The sequence below is a fragment of the Puma concolor genome, chromosome B2 (assembly GCF_028749965.1).
Source record: "Puma concolor isolate L17-30 chromosome B2, mPumCon1.1.hap2, whole genome shotgun sequence".
In the NCBI taxonomy this organism is placed as follows: Eukaryota; Metazoa; Chordata; class Mammalia; order Carnivora; family Felidae; genus Puma; species Puma concolor.
In genome coordinates this window covers 55,316,193-55,327,739 of record NC_141671.1, presented here as the reverse complement: position 1 = coordinate 55,327,739, position 11,547 = coordinate 55,316,193, and the positions used below count along the sequence as shown (strand labels likewise).

Sequence of the window (11,547 nt, the reverse complement as noted above, 5' to 3'; positions counted from 1 at the left end):
CATACTTTTCTAACAATTTCTATTACTGAATATTTCACTATCTATCCATCTAAAACCAGTTCTATTTCATGTAAAAATTTAAGCTGTTTTATAGCTGGCCAAACTTACAAGCTCAACTCGTTTAAAAATTGCTAAAAAAATGTTTTGTTCAGGGGCGCCTGGGTGGCGCAGTCGGTTAAGCGTCCGACTTCAGCCAGGTCACGATCTCGCAGTCTGTGAGTTCGAGCCCCGCATGGGGCTCTGGGCTGATGGCTCGGAGCCTGGAGCCTGTTTCCGATTCTGTGTCTCCCTCTCTCTCTGCCCCTCCCCCGTTCATGCTCTGTCTCTCTCTGTCCCAAAAATAAATAAACGTTGAAAAAAAAAAATTAAAAAAAAAAATGTTTTGTTCAACATTTAATTCTGATTTCAAGTAGCTAAATTTCAATTCTTTTTGACTTTGAAAGATTTCATTCAGTCATTATGCATTTGCTGAAACAGTCTCAATATTACCCAGTCTACTGTCTTTGTTAAGTAACAGCTCGTTTTCCTCTGCCCACAGCCACTGCAATTACCATTCATCATGAAATCTGTAACGTACCTTCTTCCAGCTTGTTTACTGTTCCAGTTGTAGTACTAGCTTCTGCATCTCTACTTCTTTTTCAGTATGCCTTCATTTTAAATTTAAAAATGTGTTCATATTCATGTCTAAACTAGAAAAATAATTACAATTAAAATAGGTATTTCAATCTAATTACCAGTATGATTTGTATAAGTATCACTAGTTCCTGTTGTCTATATAAAATACTCAGATAAAAATGCTATGTTATATCAATTCATAGAAAAAAAGTTATGTGCACTGAATCTGTTGACACCAATTCAGTGATGTGTTTTTATGTAATACTAGACATGACACATGAGTCTGACAGGCACGCTACAAGAATCATAAGCAAGGTAACAAATGTATTTCTAAAAGTTGAGTTTTTAAAATACTTTACACTTTTTTATATTTAATTGAAATTAAAAATTTGCTTAGTCCTACTGAGCTCATTTCAAGTGCTTAATAGCCACACGTGCTAGAGATTACTGTATTAGCACAGATACAGAAATGAGAAAGAGCCAAAAGGTTTGCAATTTTTATTTCATTTTGCATCCATATAATTTCTAGGGCTTAGAACTTGACTGGGTTGTTATTCTTTTGCATCTTAAGTAAAAAGTAAGACAGCAAAAGTGGAAATGGCTGGATGTTCTGTACAGAATATATATCATGGCCCTCTAGCAGACGTGGGCTAATCTCTAACTATGTAACTCCTAAAAACAATCAACTTCAGCTTTTTGGAGAATGCCTTTTAAACAACATGTTAATAAAAGTTTAACAATTGACTTTCAAAGAATTTTTTATGTATAAGAGATGTATAGCACACAATTTACAAATGATAAAAACATACACAATACCCTTTATTGTAAGTTCCATATAGCCAACTGATTCTCACAGAAGGCTTTTGCTGATTTTTGCCTCTTTTATCTGTAGCCAACCTATGGTTACAATTTGACCAGGACATTACAAATGGAGGTGCATCCCAATCTGCTAACTCCTTCCCCAATAAATTTATTGTCATTAAATCTGATATGTGATCTATTGTTAAGCTATTTCTCACCCTTGTGCAAATTATATTCATTAAATTGAAACCTCTTTCAGCTTCAGCATTATTGATTGCAATAGTGTTAACTATCTTTTTAGCTTTTTGTATAGCTATAGGAATTGAAACATTGTTTGATTTTATATTATCATGTACAAATTCTCGAAAACCATTCAAATCAATTTCATATTTTAAAATTTCACATAGATGAAATAATTTTTTTTCACCAGCTATCCATGGTGAAGTTATTTCTTCATAAGGCCATGTAGAAGGTTCTAGCAAGTCAAAATAATTAAAAATACTTTCATCATGGTTTCTGTCAGATAAAAGACGTAAATGCATGTGTTCAATTATATTTTCTAGTAACATACTCCTTGGAAGAGCATTAAATTCATTGTTTTTATTAAATGGAATATCTTTAAACTTATCTGACTTAATCAAACCCTCAATTTGAGACTCATGCTTTCCAGTACTGATTTTTAAATTTTCCAAAGCTCTTATGGTGCGTTTGATCAATTTTTGTGCTTTGTGAATGTTAGTTGATCTTGACTGTAATGCAGTTGAAAGTAGTGAAAATTCTTCAAGAATGTCAATCATTAAAGCAAGGTCTTGTAAGAAATTAATGTTAGATAATCTCTTTGCCAAACCAGAACAAGAATGAGAAAAATGCATATATAATACAGGATATGCATGCCATACAGCAGTAGCAGCTTGTAAACTACATGCTGTCCATCTTGGTCCCATTACCCGGCCAATTTTAACAATTTCAATTTCAAGATCTTTAGCTACATTTTCTAAAAGCTTGTTTTGATTTTTATTAGACTGGTGATAAATGGAATAAATTTTATCAAGAAATAGTTTAAAATGATTAACTTGTTTTATTTCAGATATTGAATCATCAAGTGACAACTGTAATCGATAATTTAAACAGTTCCAAATAATGATTTTAGGAAAATATTCTAACAACTTTGTAGCTACTCCAGACTTTCTTCCCAGCATTGTATTAGCACCATCAGAACAAAATGCAATTAAATTTGCTTTCAAATATTCATTAGTAAACCCACAATCATTTAAAGTATTCAATAACGTATTGACAATAAACTCTGCTGTGGCGGAGACCAATTCTTTTAAAGCAACGAACAACATAACTGGTGCGGGAGCCGACTGAACTGTGCATTGGAGATAAATCACTAGAGTGCTTTTCTTTGAAACTGTAGATGCCTCATCAATTATGATACAGATTTTGGCATTCTCTTCTATCATATTCTTAAATATCTTCATTTTAATTTCTTTTGCAATATGTTCTGCTATTCTTGTTGCACTGTATCGTGTATTTAAACAGCTGACCTCTCCATTTTTCTCTTGTAATTCTATTGCCCCCTCAATATCAGACAAAGGTCTATTATGTTTTACTAAACTATAAACTGTATTGAAAACTTTTATGGTAGCATCAATATTTTTATTTTTTTTTTTATGCACTAAATTAGAAACTGAGTCATTAACTGATTCCTTCAACAGATCCTGAATTTTACCATGGGCTTTAGAAATATCGTGTTCCCTAATTTTTTTCTGCAGAGAAGCTTGTGTAGTAGTTTTATTACTGCCATTAGGGGTTACTAAATATGCAATCCCTTCCTTGGACACATGGACATGCTTTTCTGCTTTTGATCCCAAATGCCGAACTGTTGAACAATCCTTACATCCTAATTTACCTTCTTTTATTTCAAGCCATTTGTACTGTTCTGTAAACATAAATGCTTGTTTTTCATTCCAACAATCCGGAAGCACAAGATTATCTGTTTCTTCCTTTGATGAACATGATGGATTTTCTTCAATGACTGGTTTTTCAACATATTTGAAATTTGATTCCTCTGACTTAGACAGTCCACAATGATTTCTGTTATTTCTGTGTCTGTTTTCACCTTCTTCACATTTAAAAAATGCAAAAAATCTCCCTGTCGTTTTGGCATTTTAGGGAACAGAATCTGAAAAATAATTTTACATATATAAGTCAAGTTCACGATAACACTTTAAGAGTTGATGTAAAAGTTTCTGTTAATGGGGGCGGCTGGCTTAGTCAGTTAAGCACTGACTCTTGATTTCGGTTCAAGTCATGATCTCATAGCTCATGAGTTCAAGCCCTGAGTGGGGCTCTGTGCTGACAGTGTGAAGCCTGCTTGGGATTCTGTCTCTCTCTCCGCCCCTCCCCTGCTCACATGGTCTCTTTCAAAATAAATAAACTTAAAAAAAATTAAATAAAATAACCTGAAGGTGCCTGGGTGGCTCAGTTAAGTGGCCAGCTCTTGATTTCAGATCAGGTCATGATCTCATGGTCTGTGAGTTTGAGCCCTGTGTTGAGCTCTGCGCTGAGTGTGGAGCTTGCTTGGGATCCTCTCTCTCCACCCCTCCCCCACTTTCTGTGTGTGTGTCTCAAAAATAAATATAAATAATAATAAAAACTTACAGGGTGCCTGAGTGGCTCAGTTGGTTAGGTGTCAGACTCTTGATATCGGCTCAGGTCATCATCTCGTGGTTTTATGAGTTCAAGTCCTGCATTGGGCTCTCCATGGGCAGCGTGGAGCCTGCCTGGGATTCTCTCTCCCTTTCTCTCTCTGTCCCTTCCCTGCTTGTGCTGTCTCTGTCACTCTCAAATAAATAAACTAAAAAAACAAAAAACAAAAAAACAAAAAAAAAACTTTAAAAAAGAAAAAAAGAGAAAGCACTCTAGGTTGAAGTAACAGAGCCCTATATCTAAAAAACCAAAAATAACCTCATTAAAAAAATTTGTTAATGATTTTAGAAATAAATTTTAAATCACTTACCTTGCCTTTCAGTTTGTACCCATAACTTCAATACGACTTGCTATTTGTTGAAAAATTCACTACCACGTTGTTTTCTTAAGTTTATTTATTGTTTATTTTTTAGTAATCCCTATACCCAGTGTGGGGCTCAAACTCACAACCCTGAGATCAAGTCACATGCTCCTCCAACTGAGCCAGCCAGGCACCCCAGTTTTCAAAATTTTATAACCAGTAATGTCATGAAATCTGACTACAAATGTTTATCATCCAACAAAGAAGCTGCTCATATGATTTAAAAATGAGTATAGTTCCAATATGAAAAGTGGTTAACGTTTTCATTTAACGAATAAGGTAAAAAGTGAAAAAAATGAAGATTTATATCAGAACTCTACTCAGTCACCAATGATATCAACATCTTTGTTGAATCAAAGGAGAGTTTTCAAATAATGCAAGTTTTCCTCAATTGTTCATATTACATACAGTTTAGTAATTTACATCTTTTGGCGTACTCTACATTAACATTTTATCCATCACTTTCTGAAGTTCAGATAATCAATAAATTAATTAATCAAGCCCCAATTTTGAGTTTGCTGATTACCGTGGTGTAAATACTCCAATCATGTTGCAGGAGGAGTATGCTGTTATAAAATATTTCTATCATACAGATACAACAGACGTAAATAAATAAAGTTATGAGGAGTTTTGAGTATTTACTACCTTAAATGTAGTAATTTATTTCCTTGTAGGTTTATACACTTTAGTTTTTAATAACGGCTATGTTTAACAAATCAGCTCATAAAACTCCTGAAAATCGAACCATCAGTTCTTGCAAGCCAGTTCAAGCCACCTCTAACACATTTTGCACTTGATGACAAACTGAAAAACCACAGATATAACGTACTTACATCACTATGATAGATGCTAGGCTCTTCATCATCACCACAGACCAGATCAGTGTATTCAAGAACAGGTTTTGATGGTCCTTCCTAAAAAAGGATTGAGCAAATTCACAAGTCATGAAAACCATTCAAACCAAACTTGCATTTACAATCAATAGGTTTTTGTTGTTGTTGTTGGAATTAGCAAGAATTCCTCCAGAGAGGAAGTCTTGTAGGTGGAACAGAATAATCAGAAACAAAAGCAGCACACGAAAGACTCAGAGGAGATGAAGAAGTAACAATGACAAAACCCAAAGAAAAACTAAATCTACATAGAGGAATAAAACCATGTGGATTCCTTTGAAAATGGGAAGGGTACAGGGATGGTATTAAAAAGACAGAGACAGGGGCGCCTGGGTGGCTCAGTCGGTTGGGCGTCCGACTTCAGCTCAGGTCACGGTCTCGCGGTCCGTGAGTTCGAGCCCCGCGTCCGGCTCTGGGCTGATGGCTCAGAGCCTGGAGCCTGCTTCCGATTCTGTGTCTCCCTCTCTCTCTGCCCCTGCCCCGTTCATGCTCTGTCTCTCTCTGTCTCAAAAATAAATAAAAAACGTTAAAAATTAAAAAAAAAAAAGACAGAGACAGACCTCATGGTAGTGTATGTTTTAAATGTATGACTATCAATAATCTTTTAGTTATCTAAGCTCAAAATCGCATAGTTCTTCAATAGCTCTGCTTTATCTTCCACATCCTACACAAGCAAACATGAAGCCCTGATTTTCTCAATTCTTTCTTTACATACATACTACCTGCAACACACGAGGCCTTAAATACCTGGCTCAAAAACCTAGATTTTATTCTATAGGTAAATAAATCAATCAATAGTGTTGAGATAGGAACAACAATTAGAGCTCTGTTTCAAGATGAGGAAAGTATGAAGTGTGGGAAGACTAGTAACAAGATAATCTAGACAAATAGTAATGTACTGAAATAGAGTGAAGACCAACAATGAGGAAATACAGTCTTCTGTATATATATTTTAGTAAAATTTATAACAAAGGGCTCTTTTTGTACCCCCAAATTTCTATCATTCCTTTCTTTCAGGATAGTGTGTTTATTTAGCTGCACATACATATATATTTATATGGCAGAACACAAAGGAGATGCTCTAATGCAGAATGAAGGCTGGAAAGAAATTTATATGAAAAGACTAAGGAATCCATACTAGAATACATCAAGTGGTAACATACTTTTTTTTTTTATGTTTATTTTTGACAGATTGCAAGCGGGGGAGGGGCTAAGAGAGAGGGGGACAGAGGATCCAAAGCTTGAATGTGGGCCTTGAACTCATCAACTGTGAGATCATGACCTGGGCAGAAAGACACTTAACTGACTGAGCCACCCAGGCACCCCAGTAACATACTTCTTGATAAAAGATATAAAAGGAACACAAAAAAATGTTCTTTTTGTATCTGAAGAATTCTCAAGCAGAGAACCATACCCAGCAGCATTTCATCTTTACTAGATGGTAATATAAAAAACATGAAGAAATAAGCACATCCTGGTGGAACCCAGCACAGAATGGGGTTACAAAGGGAAGTAAATTCTGTTTCTGAATGTATTTTATTTAATTTTATTATTTTTATTTAAAGAGTTTTTTAAGAGCTTATTTATTTATTTTGAGAGAGAGAACGTGCACACAAGCAGGGGACAGGCAGAATGAGACAGAGAATCCCAAGCAGGCTCAATATTGTCAGCACAGAGCCTAACTTGGGGCTCAATCTCATGAACCGTGAGATCATGACCTGAGCTGAGATTAAGAGTCGGACACCTAACCTACTGAGCCACCCAGGTGCCCCTCTGAATGTATTTTAAAGTAGAATTAAATTAAAAAATAAAGTAGAATTAAATTATCAGTTGTGTGTGTGTGTGTGTGTGTGTGTGTGTGTGTGTGTGTAACCATTTAAAAGCAACAGAAATATTTTTACCCTCTTTTTTCTTAGATTTTAATGTTAAACTTATTTATTTTGAGAGAGAGTGTGTGAGCAGAGGAGAGGGGCCTAGGAAGAGAGAGAATCCTAAACAAGCTCCATGCCACCAGCACAGAGCCCAACATGGGGCTCAAACCATGAACCATGTGATCATGACCTGAGCCAAAATCATGAGCTGGACATTCAACCAACCAAGCCACCCACGTATCCCTACTCTCCTTTCTGATACTGCAATTCTACTTAGATCCACATAAGCATACTTCCAAAATACTGCCAGGAATGATATTGTGAATATCACAATAAAGTGGGTCAAATGAATTTTTTGGTTTCCCAGTGCACATAAAAATTATGTCTATATTATACTGTAGTCTTTTAAGTGTGCAATAGTGTTATGTCTAAAAAATACATACACAGCTTAATTAAAAAATACTTTATTGCTAAAAAATGCTAAACATCATTTCATCTTTCAGTGATTTATCACTGATCACAGATCACAACAAAATAATGATGAAAAAGCTTGAAATACTGTGAGAATTACTGAACCATGACAAAGACACAAGAGTGAGCAGATGTTATTGGGAAATTGTGCCAACTGACTTGCTTGACACAGGGTTGCCACAAACCTTCAACTTGTAAAAAACATAGCATTTGTGAGGTGCAATAAAACATGGTATGCCTATATAATTCATTTCTCCTTATGGAGCTGTCAAATATTTGATCAATTTTTGGAAACAAGGCTAAATAAGAGGTTCTATCAAGTTGGAGGTACAAAACTCTGGATGCAAAGATACAGGGGCGCCTGGGTAGCTCAGTCGGTTGAGCGTCCGACTTCGGCTCAGATCATGATCTCGCAGCTCGTGACTTCGAGCCCCACGTCGGGCTCTGTGCGACAGCTCAGAGCCTGTTTTGGATTCTGTGTCTCCCTCTCGCTCTGTCCCAACCCACTCGCATTCTGTCTCTGTCGCTCTCAAAAATAAATAAACATTAAAAAAAAAAATTTTTTTTTAAAGATACAAAAGATTCTCTGTATTTAAAATTAAATTCAAATTAAGAGTTTTAAACCTCAGTAAGCAACTCAATCAGACAGCAACTCAGTAAGAATTTAGAATATAATACTTTAATCCACAGAGTGTTACACAAACCTGTACCTATTCATTTTTCCAACCTTAACTTTGTAGAGTCCTTCCATTTCTCAAAGGCATGTGTCATATAACATCTATGCCACTCCTAGTTCTGGCTGCACAAAATATCATGAAGATCATAATGTCCCATTCGCTTTGATTTTTATACCACAGTCAGGAGGAACCAAAATTATTTTTCCTGAAGACCCATAAAATACTCTTTCCAAATACTTTTCAGTACAAAAACAGACGCTGTGGATCTTCAATTTTCATAGTTATATCATTTACTCCACAACACAGGGAAGGCAGAGTTAGCATACAACCTCTCTTTGTACCCCCAAATTTATAAAGTACCAAGTGTCAAAAAAAAAGGGGGAGTACCATGTGTACAATTAATGGGCAAGAATGTCACAGAAATAATCTTGTAAAGAATTTCTATATGACCCTACAAGAAACAACATGTTAACACCACAACGTTTAAAGATGAGAATTTATTTGATTTAAAAAACAATTTATGAAAAAAATTGTGGTTTATCAGGTTGCCCTAAATCTATAGCAATTCAAGAACAAACATACATTAAACAGGCACTCATTTAAAAAAAAAATTATACACCTTTCACAGCAAACCTCAAGTAATTACTGGTTTGGACAAGTTTTTAGGTAGCTAAGACACCACTCTAAGCTGAGTCTTTGCAATTCTTTACAGTTTTGGGTGAAAATCATCTCCAAATACGTCATAACCCCCACTCTGCCTAAACCAAGGCTTTACAAACTGTGGTTCAGAGATTCATATGTCCTTTCATCTTTCCAAAAGGAAGACTCCTAGGTCCCACCTACAAATTCTGAGTCAGTGGGTATGGAAGGGTGAGGCCCCGCAATCCGCACATTTACGCTTGGTAATGCTTAAAGACCACTGACCCGAAGGGACGAAATTCTGAAAAATATGTGTGTTCCTGGTGATGCAGGGATCTCCATATGAACATCAACTCCTGCGCTATGCTGTAACAAACACCATGATCTCACAGGTCAGGGAAGTCTTCAAGGTAGTCGCCTTCATGTTATGCAGCTACATAACGCTCAGATTTTGAGTTCTTGCAAGCCTTCTTGTTCTCTACCTCCTTCCTCATCATCACCTGTCCTCTCTCCCTCGCCTGCATCGTCATCTGTTACAGGACAACCTTGTCCCTCTTGGAAACACGCCTAGACTAAGCATTAAAACAGCGCTAAGTAAACGCACGAGAAGCGTGATGGAGTGAGCACCACGGACTTTCGGCAGTCTTTGTGACGGCTACCGCAGCTGCTCAGAGGCCTCTTTGGGTAAACTTCCTAATCCTACGCCACGCTCCCCGGTGTCTAGTACCTATCGGACGTTCATACACAGTTGCTCAATGAGGAGTGGACAGGTGCAGTACAATCACATAATGGCTTACCACGCGCAGTCTTGGAACTCTAGGAAAAACCCGAATGTCGTTGCTACTTACACTAACAAACTGAATGTCATCTTCATTTTCATCCGTTGTTGACTCAGATGCCTCGGGCCCAGCTGGAGGGACAGATTCTATTATCTATAAAAATAAGCCAAAACACGCTTATCTATACAGCCACGTACTTGGTGGAAGAGACTTTCCCAAAAGGAACGAAAAAGAAAGAGCTTTTTAAAACAACGAGCTCTTGAGGAAACCGAACAGCACAACTGCATGCAAATCCGACTAAGAACAGAACTCCATGGAGTCGCGTTCTGCCTCTGCAGACGCGGAGCCATGGGGAGCGGACGCCGAAAACGACTCCCCAGCCCCTGCGAATTCCCCTATCTGCTCGAGGCGGAGGGATGCGCGCTCACCGCCGAAGAGCGATCCTGTCTCAAAATGTCGCTCTCGCAGGCAGAGCGGCGACAACAGGGAGCACCGGGGCCGGCGTAGGGGACCGGGGGCGGCCGGGCGGCCATTGTTACCGCTGGGTCGTCGCTCGGACCCGCACCAGGCCCGAACGCTGGGCTCGGCCCGAGACGCCGAGGCTTTCGCCCCGCGGGCGCACAGCAGGCCGCACACTCAACAAAACACAAAGCCCTTTCGCGGCGCGGCTGAGAACGCCGCGGCCCGACGCTCCACCACTCACCTCCGACCCCGGGTCTCCCATTTCTCCGACGGCCTAACTTGACAGCACCACCACTGCTGCGATCGCCGCCACCACGACTTCCCTTCCCGCCCAGCACCGCTTCGCGCCGCCGTGACCCGCCCCTGCGTGGACGGCGCCGCCGCCGCCGCCGCCGCCGCCGCCGCCGTCGACGCCACCGACGCCGCGGGCGGAAAGAGGTGCGAAACCGCTTCAAAAGGAGGAGCGGCCGGCTCGGGCCCGCTATCCCCCGGAGTCTCTTTCGCACAGTCCCGGCCTGCCTTCTCCGCGCCGCGCAGGAACCTGGGAGTTGTAGTTCTAGTGCCGCCGGAGACCGTCCCGCGTATATTTGAAAAGTGGAAAGGAACTCTGAGACGCGGCGGTTGCGTTCCTCTAGGCTTTTACGGTACCAAAGTAGTATTAATAGATGGCTTTTCTTTCTTAATCTGTCTCCCTCTCCCCACCTTTCTTCTACTTTTTAATTTTTTTCTTCTCCTCCTCCTCTTTCAATACAAATATGGTTCTAGATAATTTAGATCAGTAGTGTTAAAATGTTCTTTCGTTGTTTGCTCAGATACTTCCTTACTAAATAGTGGCCAACTTTTTTGTTTTCAGTATTTACACATTAACGAATGTGAACAGATACAGTTTATGAAAACATGTGTTAACTGAGAATATACTTTTAAAGCTTTTCCTCCTAGCCCTATCAGACCAAGATCACCTAACCTACCTGTGGTCCCACAAAATCCCCTTTATGATTTTGACAGTGGTCTACAATGCGTGAGATCACACAGCAGAGGAACTAAGGCATCTCACAAGACAAAGCAATAGAGTAATTAGGAAATTTTTAGGAAGGTAGAGGTAGATGAAATTTAAATGAAACAGTATTTTGATAGGTTCAAAGCCAATTAGGGCTGTGTGTAAGAGTTCAACATCACGTCTGGACTACAATTTGGACCCAGAGTCCTGTTAACTTAAAAACTACAAAATTAACATACATACTAATTGTTGGCCCAGAACCCTCTTATCTG

General features: G+C 38.7%; 1 protein-coding gene across 1 annotated transcript; it reads right to left on the bottom strand.

The window, feature by feature from the left end:
- Positions 1-1,098: 1,098 nt before the first annotated feature.
- Positions 1,099-10,513, bottom strand: KIAA1586 (KIAA1586 ortholog). The gene is given in 6 exon segments (XM_086707145.1): positions 1,099-1,493; positions 1,496-3,520; positions 3,523-3,601; positions 5,323-5,403; positions 9,886-9,969; positions 10,245-10,513. Coding segments are annotated over 6 exon segments (2,433 nt in total). The 5' UTR covers positions 10,350-10,513; the 3' UTR covers positions 1,099-1,434.
- Positions 10,514-11,547: the final 1,034 nt, after the last annotated feature.